General features: G+C 37.9%; 1 protein-coding gene across 1 annotated transcript in view; it reads right to left on the bottom strand.

The window, feature by feature from the left end:
• Window positions 1-3,942: 3,942 nt before the first annotated feature.
• TMPRSS7 (transmembrane serine protease 7) overlaps window positions 3,943-18,130 on the bottom strand; it is a 32,234-nt gene continuing 18,046 nt past the window's right edge. Inside the window, exons 11-18 of the mRNA XM_036219876.1 lie at window positions 16,571-16,707; window positions 14,471-14,578; window positions 12,124-12,234; window positions 11,187-11,303; window positions 10,138-10,309; window positions 7,698-7,966; window positions 6,019-6,155; window positions 3,943-4,163 (exon numbers count right to left, since the gene is read on the bottom strand). Coding sequence (XP_036075769.1) covers window positions 3,993-4,163; window positions 6,019-6,155; window positions 7,698-7,966; window positions 10,138-10,309; window positions 11,187-11,303; window positions 12,124-12,234; window positions 14,471-14,578; window positions 16,571-16,707 — 1,222 coding nt within the window. The 3' untranslated portion in view covers window positions 3,943-3,992. The remainder of the gene's footprint in view (window positions 4,164-6,018; window positions 6,156-7,697; window positions 7,967-10,137; window positions 10,310-11,186; window positions 11,304-12,123; window positions 12,235-14,470; window positions 14,579-16,570; window positions 16,708-18,130) is intronic.

Here is an 18,130-nt window from a genome sequence, read left to right on the forward strand (position 1 = left end):
TGTGAAATAAGTCATGGAGATGTATGTACAGCTTGGTGACTATAGTTAATAACAATGTATTGCATATTTGAAAGTTTCTGAGAGTAGATCTTAAAAGTTCTCATCACAAGAAAAAACCATTGTTGTAGCTATGTATGGTGATAGATGTCAACTAAACTTATTGTGGTGACCATTTTATAGAAATATCAAATCATTATGTTGTGCACCTGAAACTAATATAATCATATAAATCAATTATGCCTCAATTAAAAAACATTGAAATTTGAACAGAGTTAAAGGTGTAAAGGAGTGAGCTTTGCAGATTTCTGAAAGATGAGGGAACTCTAGGACAAAGGACCTGATACTGAAGCCTGTTTGAATTTTGCTGTCTGCTAATCAGTAAAAAGGTCAGAATAAAGTGGAGTATGAACAGTAATTTTTTTTCCTGTCTGTCTCCTTTATTGTTTAAACTCTTTGAGGTATCTGTATATTCCCATTACTTAGCTCTGCATCCAGCACAGTGCTCTGTATAAGTGTTGATTAATTTTAATGATATTCTCAGCAGTGATGGTTTGCTAGGCCCAGGGCCGAAGACCCCAATGAGAAGCACCAAAATCTCTTAAACCTGGACCCCTATCCTTACCTAGGGCTCAGGCAACCTTTCCCATAGTTCCCTTGTTGACTGAAGGATCTCAGTCTCAATGGGAGAATCCCTGTCGTGTCAGATGTATTGTAGCTACCTTCCCAGCCTGGTTTCTCCATGAACAAATGCCTCAAATCTCCTTTGCTCCCTCAAAGGATCAAAAAGCTATTGGCTCCTGTCACAAAGTCTCTCTAAATCACATCTCCTAATGCTTTCTGAGTATTGCGAAGCAAGGTCTATGTGTTATATGATCTAGACTACATTTCCAGAATTCCATAAGCCTAATCCTTGTACATGGTTGACATCCATATGGTAGTATAGGTTCTGAAGATAAGCAGAGTTAGAACATTCACAACCTGGGTGTCTTTGGGCAAGTTGTTTAATGTCTACAACCTTCTTTCCTCACTATAAAATGATTCCCACCCAGTAGAGTTAGAAGGATTAAATGAAGTTATTAAAGTAAAGCATTTATTCTTGTGTCTGACAAATGGCAGACTCGGTAAATATTCCCTTACTTTCCACGATCCTAAGTATCTTTGTAACATATACCAAGTAGCTTTCACATGTTTAGCGCCCAGCAATACCCCTTGGCTCAATGTTATTTTTTAATATTGATTTGTGTTCCTGTCCTGTCACATTTTCTTGATCACTGACACTTGTTGACATCTCCCAATATTACCTGAACTACTTAAATTCTTACTTGCAACCTATTCCTGATTTCTGGTAACTGCAAATTTCTTAATCTCCAGACAGTCAACCTAAAATGTAGGTGAGTATCCCAGCTTCTACTTGAGGAATTTTTTCATCCTGCCAGTTTGACTCCAAATTGAGGATTCAGAACAAGTTAGAAAGAAGTGTTTCTCCCTGGCGGTAGAACCGGGTTTAGATTAAACAAGTCTTAAGGAAAGTTAAAGATTAGTGAATGAGGAACCAAATTCTACCTAGATTTATTTTTGCAGTTTTTTCAAAATCTGTTTCTATAGAAGTTGCTTTTCATTAAATACTTCTTTAAACATGCTTTTTTTTTCTTAAAAGAGTGTATTCTTGTACAAATAGTTCTTTTAAATATAATTTTAAATTATTATTGACTCAGTTTAGTTTGTTCAAGGAGTCTAATGTAAATAACATTAAAAAATTCAGACATCTTGTTGCCAAGGCTTGCTGACCAGTATAAGATTTTCAATTTTGCTTTTCTTGTTATAGTACTTGTTCTTTTTCCTTCATCTCCTTTAGGAGTAAATAATTTCCCAAATGGTTATCGAATAAACCAAAAAATAAAGTAACATCATCAAAGTGACATTACCAAAGCACTAAAGCATCTCATTACCTTCAAATAGATCTCTGTCTCTTGAAAACACAAGTTTATACTCATGTGTTGTCAGATGGCAAGCAGTTCTACTCTGAACATTAGTAATTGGGTTAGTCACCCAGGCTAATCAAGTAGAAAACAACTAAGAAATGGTTGGTTCGGGATGTTTCATTTTGCAGTTTTCAAGGCACTTTTGAAGAAAGGAATGAGTGCCTAGAAATTCTTCTTAATAGTCTGGCACATGGAAATGCTCCTTTCTTGGTATATAGTGGTTATTCCGTTCTGCCAACTAAACCAGTCTTGAGATTAGCCTCTATTCATACTTTTACAAGAATGAAGTGGCTTTTTCCACATAGTGCAGGTTCTATAGGCCTCTTGGCCAAGGGTGACATTGCTCAACCTTTTTCATATCCTTGCACTGATGAGGAATACGGTACACTCAATTAGCACCCACAAGTGCTTGGAGTGGTAGCATCTATGTGTGATTTGAAAAACTCCATCCAATGAATCTAATATATCATGCTAGCTCTCATCTATCTCCTAATTGAGATCATAAACTCATTCAAGGTTTTGGTGTATTTTGTCGAATAGCAAATCTTTTCCTTAAAAATGATCATAAGTAAAAAGTACAATTCACTTTGTACGTAGGTCACAGCAACACCAGGCAAAATAAACCTAGGTTTTAAGAACTGTTATCCTAATTTGCTCTTCTACGCAGTGGACTCAGTAGCTAAGTTCCCTTCAGCGAATCAAGTGGTACACTTGGCCCTCTGAACTGCACTATGCCATAGCCAGTTTATTGAATTCTTAGAGACCTATTTAGAAAGATATTCTAGTCCCTAATGTTTTATCCTTGATTTGAAGACAACAGTCTTTCAGCAAATCAAAATATGTTTGGTGAACTGGAAAATATTCACTATTTAGGGAAATCATATGCAATTCAGTCTTTCTATCTGATCCAGAGAATGACATCTTTTGTTCTCTCTCCTTTTACTGTTACATTTAAGATTTTCTGAGATCCTATAAAAAAGATTTTTATTAGTTTTGGCTCTACTTAAAAATATCATTTTATTACTCTTTGACCTTGTCCCAAGGAAAATAAATGATATCTTTCTTCTCCTTTCTGCTGTTTTCACCTATTTGGTTGTATTTTTAAGTCTGGCTCCTGTTAATGAAAAGATTACTCTAAAGGCCAAATGTGAAACCTTCTAAATTAAGACAAAAACAGCTATGCTTGATATTATAAGTCCCATTAAAAAAAAAAAAAAAGACTTGGCAATTGCAGTTTTATAAAGGAACCAAAATCTAGATAATAATATTTCTTGAAAAATTCATTTTCAAAATAATCATTTAAAAATTACTGACCAGAATTACCACAATTTCCTTTAATCTCATGCAAGTGCTTTCAATCCAATTACTACAATGCATCAGTCTATCATTGTAGTAAAGATTAATGTCAGTTTTGTTGGTTGGTTGATTGATTTCTCTGAACACAATATTGCTACATGCCAAGGCCAAAGAAAGTCTATGATATGGTTCCACAAAATTGAATTGGAAAGCAATAATATAGGTAGTACCTCTGTTGATAACTGAATTTAGCCCCATTTCCATTTGTGAAGAAGACATTTTTGTGTGTTTAATTTTATTAGAGCACTGAAGATTACACATGTTTATTTATAGAATTTCTTATTTTAATGAGTCTGATTTGCCCAATTCCTTATAAGTATGTGTACTTTGAATTGGAACAAAAAATAAAGTATGAATACCTGAGCATCTCTTCCATTTCTTATTTTCTTTTAGAGGCTCAGTTCATGACATTACTTTAGATTTCTTCTATTCCTGAATCAATGGCCCTTTGATGCTTAAGAATAAATACAGCTATATCTTTTAGGCAATTTTTATTAAATAAAATGCATCTCTCTGTTTTTCAATAAATATCAAATATATGCAATCTGAAGTTTGCTAAAGAAAAAACTTAACTGTCTCATTTTATTTATAATCACTACATTCTTTTTAAAAAGTCTATCACATAAATCACAATTAAAAATCCAACTCATGCTATTACAAAAGAGAAGGGACATATTTATGAATCCAGGAAACAAAGTTTGACACCCTTGTATAAACACCAGGAAAGTTCGGTCTTCCACATCCGTGTCCCCAGCTGACAATGCCAGTCAAAATCCATTTTCCATCACTTTCTCTTCGACAAGATAAAGGTCCACCAGAATCTCCCTACACAAAAAGATAATGTAAGTATGAAGTATATTTGTCATTAATTTTATCATTAATATGTCTAACAGATTGTGTTCAAAACTTCCATTCTGACAGGTGTTTGCTTGCCTAATTATAATGCGTTTGGGGGAAGTATTAAGAAATAATGTGAAACTTCTAATGTCATTTTAGAATTATTCTTCCTGTGATCAAAATGCTATATTCATCATAAGAAACTTGATTCTTTAGGCCAAGAGTAAGATTAGAATGTTCTTGTAGGGGAAAAAACTCTCACATACCCTCAAACAAATAATAAACCTTTGTAGTAGTAGTAGTAGTAGTAGTAGTAGTAGTAGTAGTAGTAGTAGTAGTAAAAAATATTTATTTAATGTGAGCTATGTGTTAAGCACTGTTTGGGGTCATTTAATCTTCACAACAATTTTATGAAGTATGATTACTTTGGAAGGTTTACCTCGACCTCTGGGCCATGCAGCTTCAATGACTGGCTCATGGTCCAGAGGAAGGAAATAGAAGAGATACTGTTCAATTTGCCAGGTCCAGCGAAGCAACCCTGAGGATCACTGGCTGATAGCTGTCACAGACTCACTTGAGAGTTCTTTCTGATATCTCAACTTCACAAACTAAGGCTGAAATTATTCAAAGTTTAAACACAATTCCTACAGTATGTAACATCTGGATTTTTATTTTCTCATTTTGGAGTATAAGTAAAGCTACAACTTAATCAGAGGCAAAAATAATAATAATAATAATAATAATAATAATAATAATAATAAGCATTTCAAATTTGCCTCTGTACCCACCCCCACAATCTTAAACCTGATTAGGTAAATTCTGACTAGTAGAAAAAAAACGGACTCTGTTTTTAAATTATTGCGACACCAACTATACTAAGTCTAATTTAACTTATAATTCCTGGTGGCTACATAAACAGGATTATATAATAGGATTAGCTGGGACTAGCTACAGGAGGCACTCAGAATATAGTAGTTTTAGCATTAGAGAAATAAGGATTCAAATCCCAGCTTAAGCATTTACTTACTAGCTGTGCGACCTTGGACAATTTGCTTACCCTATCGTGCTCCTGTTTCCTTTTCTATAAAATGGAGATGGAAAACTTATTTGAATAAATCTATGTAAAGGACCTAGCACAGTGCTTGCCACAAAATAGGAAGTTAGAAGATAGAAATCATCACTATAATAAGATGAGGTTTTTGTGGCATGGTGACTAAGGTTGTGGAAAGATATGGAAACAGCTTCCATTGCCCTCCTCATCCCCTAAACCACTTGTTAACTTTTTGGCAATCATTTAGATATCTGCATAGATTGAAATCTGAGTCTCAGAGAAATATCCCCCTCCCAAAGTGACCTACAACTTTATCACTCTCAGGAAGTGACAGAGGTATACAAATGAGTGTCCTCTATCACCTCTCCCGCTCATCTTTCCTTTCCCATGGTCTATGTGTCAAAGGAATAAGTGAATAAAAACATTGTTATTTAGGAAGGTAAATGGTCGCTGCTAAAGAATTAGATAACAATTTGGAAACACTGTGTGTGTGTGTGTGTGTGTGTGTTGTTTTGTTTTTTAGTATTTGGTTATAAGAAAATAATGGCAGAATGATAAATGTTGACCTCACTCTCTAAATGTTAAAAGAAAATGCATGGGGACTGGAAAACTGAGTTTTATAGACCCAATTGTTTAATCACCCTTCCTTGATCTTAGACAATTGTATTATAATTAATATCTGAATTAAGGGAAGCACCGGTCCTAGTTATTTCTCAGTTTTGTGTAGATTAAACGTGGAAGTATTTATAGAAAGTACAACATGCTAGGCAAGGGAAAGGTAAGATGACTTACTCTGCAAGCATCTCTCTTGCCTGACATGACACCCGCACAAAGCATCCGTGAAGTGATGATCCCATAGGTGGAAACACAGAGGGTTTGGTCAATGAGCTCTACCTCTGCTTGCTGCAAAACAGGGGAGCCTTTATTGTCTGGAAAACACATTGGAGGCAGAAATCATGGAAATGACTATCTTATCCAGGGTTTTATTAAACAATTTATTCACAATATCCTTTATCTTCATAATTTTTGTAGATAAATTCCATTTTCCTGATGAAGACATGGAGTCTTAGGAAGTTAGAGGACTTGCCCAGTGGCACACAACTAGCAAGTAACAGAGCAGGAGTCAAACCCAAGGTCCGACTCCATCATCTGAGACACTGTACCATGGCCTCTTGCTTTCAGTAAGGCTGTGAGTCAGCAACAGTTATTATCGATATTTGCTGGTTAAGTGAAGCAGCATAACTGGTATATGGGAGTGCCTTAGGAACCATAAAAACATAACAGTTTGGATATAGCCTTTTTACTTCTTTTTAAATCTGTCTGGCTATGATGACTCAGAAAAGTACACACACACTCATACACACACACACACACACACACACACTCATGCTTATAAAGAAAATGTTTCCTGATAATTTGATTGAATAGACTCTCTCTTGGAGGAAAATATATAGACTCACATATCTTGTGATATATATAATGTAATTAAAATCCTGATAAGTCATGGGTATTCAAGCAGTTAGCCAACTTCCTTTGTTGAGTCTACTGAGACTTCAGCAGGCCCAAACTAGTGGTGAATATCAAATCTTCAACAACTAAATGAAGGCGGTGAGTACTTGAAAAGCTGCCCACAATGAATTTTTAGAGAGTGTCAAAGCACAGCTGAGATTAAGGGTCAAGATGTACAGAAAATGAATGTCATTAGCCCTTGGGAATCTGACGTGGTTGGGAGATCAATGAAAGGTATCAGCACTACCCCCAGGGGGATGCTCACCAAGTTTTGGACTTTCTCCTCGCTATATATTTAGAGTCACCCATGGAAAACCTTGGCAGGGCAGATGTAGGTCTTCCCTACCATACACTCAGACCTTGTGTGTAATGAAAACGTTATCCCCTCTGGTGGTCCAGTGCTAGGCTGATGTAACCCCAGTTCTGAATTAACGTCTGGGCTGCTAATTTCATCCCTTATTCTCATCACATTGGCCAGTGCTCTTATGTAACACATATTTATACAATCCTCCAGATAGCTGCCTATGAGTTGACATAATAGGGTGTGTGCTTGCGTGCGTGTGTGTGTGTGTGTGTGTGTGTGTGTGCGCGCACGTCCTTTTCTCCTTTATGAAATGAATCACTTCTTTGGATAAAAAGAAAACCTAAAAGTGAGGAGGACTTTCTTGCTCTTTTATCATGGAAAACCTAGCAAACCCCTCAGAGTTTGAAAGGGCCCAAACTGTCTTTTCAATCCCGCCATGCTCATAAACTCTCCACCCTTTCTGAGGTGGGTCCTGCTTTTGGGGGGATAAGGAGAAAGCATCATAAAACAGGAATAATGATACCCTCCATTCTACCTCTCAGAGTTGTTAGGAAGCTCAAACGAGACCATGTACAAACACCCTCTCCATGAACCTTAAAGCACTACATCAGCACAAGTTATTATCTGGAGGGGAAGGACCATTCGTCTGTACACACACCTGCTTCATGTCTTCGCCCCCAGCCCGTTACCCAGCACTTCTCCCCGCTGCGCACTTTCTGACCAGCAGGAGGAATGCATATTGGCTGAATGAGCTGTTTTAGGGTCTCTGGCCAGGCGACACTGAGCTGTAGCAAGGCGATATCATAGTCAAAGGTCTGGCTGTTATAGTACTCGTGGATCACAATTCTTCTCACCGGGGAGACGAATTTGGCATTCCCCTGCACATACATCCCAAGGTGAGCAGTCCAAGGTGTGGGATCTGACAGCCTGGTAGAAAAGGAATGAGGTATCGAGTTAGTGGCTCGGTGAACCACACATGGTGAAAAAAGCACTCCACAGAGACATGAGGGCTGAGGAAAGAGAGGCCTGACTTTCCATCCCTATTGTAGTCACTGGCTCTGTCTTCAGACATGGCAAGAAGCATGACTTCTCTGAGCCTCTGTTGTCTCCTTACCAGAGACGAAGTAAGGTGTAGTAAGGGTGATGAATGATAGGTATGTTCTGGAAAATTCCCTCGACAACATGCTGGAAATTTTCTTGTCATTGCTATTGCGTGAACCACACACAGGCCAAGAATGTTAATGGCTAGAATCAATGTTACATTCTTCCTATTTGTGCTGATAATGGCATCTGTTGGAGACAGCCAGGGTCAGTAAGACAACGGTCTGAGGATCCTTTTGCCAAATTCAAATGGTATAAATATCAAGACAGGGTAGAACTCAAAGGACTATAAGCAAAAATTTAATGCAATTCCTTTTGCAATTATCAGAAGCTTTAAAGATCACCACTCTAATCACTCGGGCATGAATTTTCACAGGGACCACATCCCTGTTAGTCCTTCCAGAATTCTAATCCTGACCCCTGCGGCCTTGCACAAAGTTACTAAGGGTCTTGTATTCTCCATGTGAGGTTTTCATCTCCACCAGTGCAGCAGCCTTACTCTGGTGGAGTGAAGAGAATGCGGAAGCTTTGGAAGAAAAATAAGGACAGAATCCAAAGAGAGTGGCCCCTAATTTGCTTAGCTGACATCTCGTGGTTGGTACTGGGGACCTGAGGGAGTATTAAGGTTAACATATTACTTGGAGCAGTTTTACAGCATAGAAGATTAATGATCAAATAGAAGCCATTGTAGTCATTAACAAGAGTCCTGTAATTTCTAAGAGAAGCAAACACTCTATACAAATTCATTCAAATACTCTACTTAAAAATTTTTAAATAAGAAATTAGTGATAATTTTGTATCCAAGATACAAATAAGAGTACTTTTAAGTGAAGTTATTTTCTAAGATTTCCTTTCAGCCTGAGCTGGAAGAGGTACTGAACCTTAATAATCTCATTGGTAAGGACAGAGCCCTTCCAAAGCCAACCCTAATCTACCTTTTCCATGATCCCCTCTGTAATATTGTCATCTATTATAAGAAATATTTATTTGGTCTTCCATCCTGTGAATTTCTTAAAGTATAAAAGGTGTCTTTGTTATGTTAATGAGTGCCCTTTGGATCCACCTAAGGTTGTTGTCAAGAGAACCAACCATGTGATCAGAGGGTTGGAACTTTCAGTCCCACCTAACTGACCTTTGGAGAGGAGAGAGGGGCTGGAGGTTGAATCAGTTATCAACCGCCAGTGATTTAATCAACTGTCAGTGCAATGAAGCCCCCATAAAACCCCAAAAGGACAGAACACAGAGAGCTTCTGGGTTGGTGAACACGTGGAGGTGAGGGCAGAGTGGCAGGCTCAGAGAGGGCTTGGAAGCTCCTCACCCTTTCCCCAAACCTCGACCTATGCTTCTCTTTCATCTGGCTATTCCTGAGTTATATCCTATCATAATAAACTGGTAATCCAGTATATAAAATGTTTCCCTGAGTTGTGTGAACCACCTTGGCAAATTAATCAAACCCAAGGAAGAAGTTGGAACCTTCAGTCTATAGTTAATCAGTCAGAAATATGGGTGACAACCTGGCCTTGTGATTGACATCTGAAATGGGGGAGGGAGCAATCCTGTAGGACTGAGGCCTTAACTTGTGGGAATGACATTGTCTCCAGGTATGTAGTGCCAGGATTGAGTTGAATTGTAGGAAACGCAGCTGATGTTGTAGAATTGATTGATGGTGTAGGAACTCATACCCCCCAGTGCTCACTTTCCTCCACATTCTCCATACATTCCATAGGTTTTTTCCCCTTGGCTTGAAAGCCCTATCCTATCTTTTTAGTTTAATAAAAGCTTATTCATTCTAGATGTTTTTTTGTGTTGCTCTTTTTTCTTTATGTCAATAGCTCCTAGAAGGAATGTTTGGCACACAACTAATGTCAAATCAACAACAATAATAATAAAAAAAAATTGGATTGATTGAGCCTCACCAACAGGGAGCACCTTCCCACAACTTGAAGGCAGAGAGATATGGTCTGTGGTCAGAGTGTGTCACTTTAGAGATGCCCTACCTGTTTCCATGGAAACAGTGGGCCGCAGAGAGAAGCCACTCCCTGGAGATGACTGAGGCTCCACAGTAGGCAGACCCAATGAAGTGGAGGCTGACTTGCCAGGGCCAGCCCCCTTCCTGCGTATCAGTGCCCCCGATGATGCGGTGGACAGTGGAGGAACTCCTGCTGCAGCCTTTGGGAAAGGAAGGGTCATGTGATTAAAGACAGACTTGAAAGAAAAGTGAAATGAAGTCCAGTTTAGTGCTGGGTTGGTAACTGATTAACCAGGTAAGCAAACTGAAATCTGCTTATCTACAGAAGCAGCAATACCAGCACCAATCAACCACTCCCTTCCTCCTGAAAAAAGGGGCTGTGACAGTCACTGCACAATAATGTGAGAGGGGGAGAGGACCTGTTAGCAACAGCTGCACTGATATGAACAGCAGCCATGGGGTTTAGGTTGTTAGGTGGAAAGAAAAAGGTTAATTCCAAATAAAATGGAACTGAGATGTCTTTGAAGTTGTGCCAATTTGAGAAAAGCATTTGGGAATTTGAAAACCTATTAAGAAAAACTAGTTATCAGAGCAATTCTTTTCCAGTGTAAATAGTATTGATAAAAATGTTAAGTTAACATGTCGCCACATGGCAGATTAGAGGCTGCACAAGTAACAATAACATATGACAGGTTACAGTTCTCAAATAATAGCTAAAGGAAGAACTAGCACTTGATATTGATCTAACATAAGGCATAATTAACAGTCATCCACTGTGTGCCAGTATGTCTTTCTTTTCTCATATGTTTTTTTATTTAAGAACTTATTTTTGATTACTTATTAGAAAGTGGGGTTCTCATTATAAATATCTCACACATTAATGCTTGTTTTCAAGAAAGAAGATGAAATGTACTCTAGCATTTTCAATTCTGAGAAATGATTTCAGATCCAGTTCGCCAATATTCTTCCCTGGGCCTAAGGCAACCTCTGTCAGAAAGATTACATCAAGAAGGGAATGAAAATGAAAAACATTCTACTGAAGAGGGAATAGAAGGAATCGGAAGAGACATTACTCACTGCAGCCTTCTTCATCGCTCCCATCTGAACAATCCACGGTCCCATCACATTTTGCATTTTGTTTCCTAAAGCAAATATCATTGCTACACTTAAAAGTCCTACCGTTGCATGGAATACCTAAAAATGAACAAAAGAAAAAGTTCTTTCTAGCAAAACAACAACAACGACGACGACGACGACGACAACAACAAACAATACATATTTGAGTATATGACCATGAACTCCACAAAGGATGGGTTAGGCAAGATGGGTATTTGCTGCTCTGGATACAGGGGAGATAGAAGTGAAATAACCTGGTATAGAGCCATTGGAAGGCAGGCAGGCTGGCGCACCTGCTGAGAATCAGTCCTAGGGCCTCTCCCTTCTTCCACTTGCAGGTGAAATGCAAAGCAGTTGACCATATCAGTGGCTTTACACCATAGCCTCTCTGTTATTACCTTGTCTTGTTCTTCAAGATCATTTTTGAGCACAAATCCTCATATACTCAGTTCTTTTATACCACTGGGGCAAGAAAGTGGACAGACTTTGTGAATATAGCACATTTATTCACAACCTTGGCAGCGTGTGTTTCTGTAGGGGCTAGAGAAAAAACCACATCCCATCACAGTGTCTAGCAAGTTTCTCTACATCAGGTCCTAAGTATCCTTTAGTCTTGGGTAGCATTAAAAAAAGTAATGAATATCTTCCAGTATTCACATAGAAGCATACAGACACACACATAAATACACACACTCCACCCCAGTTAGAATGACCAACTGTCCCATTTTTTTCTAAGACTGAGAGAATTCCTAGGATATGGGGTTTTCGGTGCTCAAACTGAGAGAGACATGGGAAAACTGAGATGAGTTGATTATTCTAATCCTGTCAGAGGTATTTTGATTCTGACTTAAAAGAATTTTATGAGAAGAAAAGCAGAGTGCAGAGGATTCTTTCTCACTCTGAGTGCAGTTCTGCTCATCCCGGCCATCCTCACAGTCCCGGAAGCCATCACAGACCAGAGGGCCATGCTGCCTGAAGGAGCTGGCATTGCAGGCAGGTTTATGAGTCACTAGAATGAGAACAGACAGAAAGCTCATGAGCCTGAGACATCGGCTGGACTCTGATGACCAGCAGTGCCCCTGTAAGGGTGCAAAGGGTTAAGATGACTTACATAAAGTAAAAAGCATGTTTTCCTCAAAACTGACGCATCCATGGAGAAAAGCAAATGTTTAAACTTTGTTGTAACTCCTAGCACTTTAAGTTTATCAGATCTGATTTTTGCTTTTACATAAGGAGTGGACTTGACCTCAAACTGGGAAGAACCAAACTCGGGAGGACCCGCTGCTTGAAACAGAACCACTCACTGAGCCCAGCCTAGACCAGTCACATCCCAGACAACCCAAGAGGCATATCCAGAATAAAGGATTGTGTTAAACTATGACGGTTTATTTAATCATAATTAAATGCTCGTAAGATTTTATATTAGGGAAAATAAAAGTCATAAGCTCTTATCAAAATTGAACTCATCTACCTTTCTAAACACAGTGGGAGTATCCTGAGATTAGAGATTTTGTCTGATTCTTCTCTGTACCTCAGGCCCCTGACCAAATAGTAGGTGCTCACTACAGGTTTATTGAATGAATTAATGAATGTGAAATTTTAGCAAACAGTAGACTTGTAGTCTACATGTAAAGAAAACTCTCTTTAAAATTATTTTAACCTGAGAGATCCATTTCCTGAACTGGGAAATACCTCTGTAAATCTATCACAGCTTTTCTTTGGAGTATTTTCAAAAACTGCCTTTATATCAGTGACAGGCACAGTATATTAGCAAGCACTATTAGAAGGTATGATTCCTTAGATATTTCTAGTCTTTGAAAGTTATCATGTTTGTTACCTGCTCCCATTTTTTTCAGAAGTATCTCTTGAGAGGGGTAGGGAAAAAACAGTGCTGCTCTAAAATAGTTCATTAAGTCTCTCTAAGAGTGTCTCATTGACTCCTAGAGACTATCTTTCGAAATGGCATAATGAGAAATAACGATGACCCCCAAAACAGCTATTATAAAGTCACAATAATTACCTTTATTTGGAGCATCATAGCAAGTAACAATAATAATGTAAAAAATAGAAGCAACTTCGATTACTGTATTATGGTCAGTACTTATTTTCTTAAGAAATAGAAGACTCTGTAAATTCAAAAAGCCAATAAATCATAAGAGGAGTTTTTTTTTGTTTTGTTTTGTCAATTTAAAAAAAAGGTGTAGACTTAAAGATTATTTTTTATGAATATAATTTTTCACAGTTAGTTTTATTAACTGTAATATTTATATGAGGATATGAAAGAGATTAAATAGTTTCACCATCACAATAATTTGCATTAGACTCTGAATCCTTAGCAGAAAGTGTTGCCAGTGGTGTCACATCATCCAGTGAACTGTCATATTTCTCCCTGAAACTAGAGATAGATTCAGGAATGATGTGCAAATAGTAATAAAAACCAAGAGAAATTCTCTGCCCTAAATAGGAATATTCAATACCCCACACCTTAGTCATTATAAATGTGATATTGATGTGAACTATACAGGTAAATAATAATAATAATTCTTTCATTCACAGTACCTGTGCTCAACAAAGGAGCATGCTGAAAGGGTTTACTCCTCTGCCGATTCTGAGCTTATCTTTAGGTGAAAAATTTATGTTCTAAAATAGGATGGAAAAAAATAAAATAAAATAAAATAAAATAAAATAAAATAAAAATAAAATAGGATAGTTGTATTTAATATTATGGTTGATTAAATTATTAGCCACAGATTGTCACTGTTTGTGGTATATTATGCACCTCCACCCTTGACATGACCCCAAACTGTGCGGAATAAACTTCTTTTCTCCTTGATAAATTGAGTCAGTGACATCTCAATTTGACTGATGGAATGTGACCCAGGGTATGGTATGCCATTTCCAAGCCCATAACTTAAGAAAAGCCACATGATTTTGCTCACCCCTCCTTTGCTTCTAGCACATCCTGGCTAGCCCACTAGGTCAATGAGGAGAAGAGCCATAAGGAGGACCCGCTGCTTGAAACAGAGCCACTCGCTGAGCCCAGCCTAGACCAGTCACATCCCAGACAACTGAAGAGGCATATCCAGAATAAATGATTGTTGTAAGCCACTGAGTTTGGGGGTAGTTTGTTTTTCAGCAACAGATAATAGTAGCTGCAAAGACTCAGGATGTGCACCAGTAGCAGCAATGGCTCTGAAAAGTCATTCATTTAATAATAAAATCATAATAAAATCTTGATTACCTACCACAGAAAAGTTCATCACTTTCATCAAAGCAGTCATTTACTCCATCACACCTCTGGGCCTGAGGGACACACAAACCGGAGGAGCATCTAAAAGATCCAACAGGACAAGCTACAGACAAAAAATTAGAAATCTTGCGTGGGTCCCTAAAAGTCACCAGGCCACATTAATAAAAAATATGAAGTGTTACATGATTAAGGATTTGACAGTTTAGCCATAATTATATAATTTCTCCATCAAATAAAGATTATAGGTGGTAATTGGAAAACAACAAAGCAGAATTTAGGAGAACAAAGAAAGCAAACAAATTCCCCAGAAACTCTGAGTCAACACTGCAACCAGGTCACATGTACAGTCAGACTTCACCTACTTCCATCATTGACAGCTCTCTGGCTTTATCAGAGGCTCAGAAAAGTGAAAGTTGGAAGGTGGCTGAGAGAATCCAGAAATTTTAGTGTGAAGTCTTTAGAGCCCCCAGGAAACTATAAATGGATTCTGGTGTCTCTGAATCTTCTATGATCACATGTATTATTCTGAGGAGTCTGGGCCTTTAATTATATTTTTGAGTAATCTCTGCCTCAAAATGTATTAGTAACCACAGATCTTAGAAAGATAGACCTACAGAGATTAGTGACTGGCTGCACAAAACTCAAGACTTCTCTCTCTTACCTCCCAGTACATCATTTTTCCCATGTCAACCAGGCTAATAGTCAAAGATTGCTTCCCTGGTCTTGAATTATTATTCCTGGGCTTATCGCAAATATATAGAAATAATAAGTCTTTTCTCTCCGCTCTCTCCTGAATGTTTGTGAATCCTCTTAAATGGGATTAGTGCTCTTATAAAAGAGGCCCCACAGAGCTGTTTAGCCCCCTCCACCATGAGAGGATAGAAGAAGTCTTTGATACAGAAGAGAGCCCTCATCTGATCATATTGGCACCCTGATCTTGAACTTCCAGTCTCAAGAACTGTAAAAAATAAATTTCTGTTCTTTTTAAGCTACATAGCCTGTGGCAGTTTATTACAGCAGCCTGCATAGGCTAAGACACACCCCTTGAGCAAAAGAGTGGGAGAGGGTACGTGATCAGGTCACTACTGTCTCAGTGACATACAGTGGAGAGGATGAGTTCCTGGAAAATATTCATGGTTCAAAAAAAACAACTACAAATAAGATGGCTTACTATGTACCTGTGTCCTTGCTGGACGTTCTAATGTGCTCTGTGTAAGTGTCAAAAGTAATATCCTAAATCCAGATGCAGGTATATTGGGGATTAGCAAAAAAGGACATGGTCTAAAAGAGCTTTCTCTCAAGTCTTATCCTCATAGAGTCTTTTACGGTTAACCCTAACTTTTCCCTCTTTTAAAACATAATTTAAAAGGTCAAGGCCATGGAAAAGGTTGACTCCTGTGAGAGGACTTGATAGTGCCCTGTTTGTTCAAAACAGAGTCTATTTTGACCAGAAAACTGCCAGAGGTAAATTAGAGGAAACAAAATAAAACCAAATTCTTGTTTGCAAAATAAATAAATAAATAAAATGCCAAGAATTTCCTGAGCAGGTCAGTATCTACTCTCTCCAGCTCTTATGATGTTTTTGCCTTTTCTACTGACCACTTCCTGGCCACTGTTCTAGTAGTTTTCAGTGTGAAGTTTGATAGTTTGTGGGCTAATAGTTGAGCTCTCATAGGCCAAAGTGAGTCACTACTGTTGGCCTCTGTTCTACTAAATGTTGGTGTAAACATCATATTTGCAAAGATTATGGCTAGCAAGAACAACAACAATCAAAAAATGGGCTGGTTCTATATTTTAGGAATAATGTGACAGACTATTTTTGAATTATAAACCAATAATAACAATTATATTATTCTTCTATAACTTAAACTATAGCAAAAATAAATGCATAAATAATGCATATTATTTATTATAGATTTAATTTACATTATATATTCATTGATTTATGTCTTATTTATAATAAAAATTAAAATATAACAGAAACCAGCAGCAATAAAGTTTTAATTCCTTTAAATTCACCATTTAGAGTTATAAAGTATTAGCCTCCCTTTATCCAACTTTTTAAGGTTTTCTAAAGCATTGATCCCAGGCTTACGTTGACTGATGTTGTAACTGCCATATTCCACCAAAAGTGGTTTGTCTGAAAGCCTTGAACTGCACTGAAGCTGAATATGAACAAGGGGGCTGGGCACTCGGAAAATCGTCTGATGATCCATATAGGAGCCACAGTACCTGAGAAGACAAGAGCCAGAGGACACACGACCTAAGGGTCTGTCAACTGCATTCCTATCAACAATGAATTCACTAATGCTTTGGTTTTCTTGGCCTCATAAGCAAGATGCTAATGGTAAAGCTAACAGCAGTTATCCATTCTACTCTATGATTGAGTAAATTCTGCACCCTTGACTTTCTCCTCTGCAAAGACAAGTACTAGCAACTATTATCCATAGCTTTTCTCACCAACACTTAGAAGAAACGTAGGTTTAATTCTCCTAGTCCTTTCTCCATTTTTTTTTTTTTTTGGCGTAAATGACTGTACTAATAAGAATTTCCTGCTTTTGCCCAAAAACCTACCTATAGATCATAGTGGAATCCATAAACTCAGGCTGAAAATATTCAAAGAATCTAAGTAACACTTACAGCAAAAAAGAAAAAAAAAATTTATCTCAAACTAAATTGAAATCTGATGCACACTTCAGGGCTTGCCTTTTGGCAAAATTTCAAAGTAGTAATGTTTATCTACAAATTTCCCTATCTCAATTTTTTTTTGCTTGTCATCACCTAAGAGAAAATATCCCTCCTGTTAGTAATTCTTATTATATGAGCACTGTGGTTAGTGGAACATGAAGTCTTATTACACAGGGAGCCTATGCTAAGTTAGGCCTCTGCCCTATGTAAGCAAGGCTCTTTCCAGGGCAAAACCTACAAGGTCTCAAAAGGAAACAGGATACACAAGGTTTGATGGGGGAATCTGTGAATGCCAATCACTGGAATCTGTGAATGTCAATCACTCCAGGCCCCCAGAGCACTTTGGGAACTGCGTATGCTCCATGGATCGGACACTGCTATTCAGTGGGAGAAACACAGAGGTAACCTATGATTTCAAGGTTCATGTATATCTTAGGAAGGATTTTTTTGTAGTTGGCTGAAGTGAAGGACCTGACAGGCTAATAGACCAGCACCTGGGATATGAGGAAGAGATAACAGCTGCAGGTGGTCACCTGGCCAAATGGAAGCCAGAATCTGAGAGGCATCTAAAAGCCAAGTCAAGCTTTTGAGGTCAGAGCCTACTCTAACAAGTCATCTTGGGGTCAAAATATAAACTGTGTTCTAAAAACATAGTGATTATTAATTATCTGTGACTCATTGTTATTATTAATTATCTGTGTCTCATTGTGGCTTTATTTGTGTTCTCCATTAACATTTACTAGAGTTTTCTTGCAATGATGAGCCTCGCTCAAATGTTAAGGAGGAGGCAGAGGGAAAAGATCTTTGAATCTGTGCTTGGGCTGGAGTTTAGAGAAGACCACCATGTAATGGGCCATGTCAGTGACTAATGAAACAAAAGTTTTTTTTAAAAAAAATGAAAGATTGGAGAAACCCAACAGGAGTTAGTTCACATGTACAGGTAAGAAAACTCAAGTGTAAAGAGGTG

Source organism: Rousettus aegyptiacus, unplaced genomic scaffold, assembly GCF_014176215.1.
Source record: "Rousettus aegyptiacus isolate mRouAeg1 unplaced genomic scaffold, mRouAeg1.p scaffold_m13_p_4, whole genome shotgun sequence".
In the NCBI taxonomy this organism is placed as follows: Eukaryota; Metazoa; Chordata; class Mammalia; order Chiroptera; family Pteropodidae; genus Rousettus; species Rousettus aegyptiacus.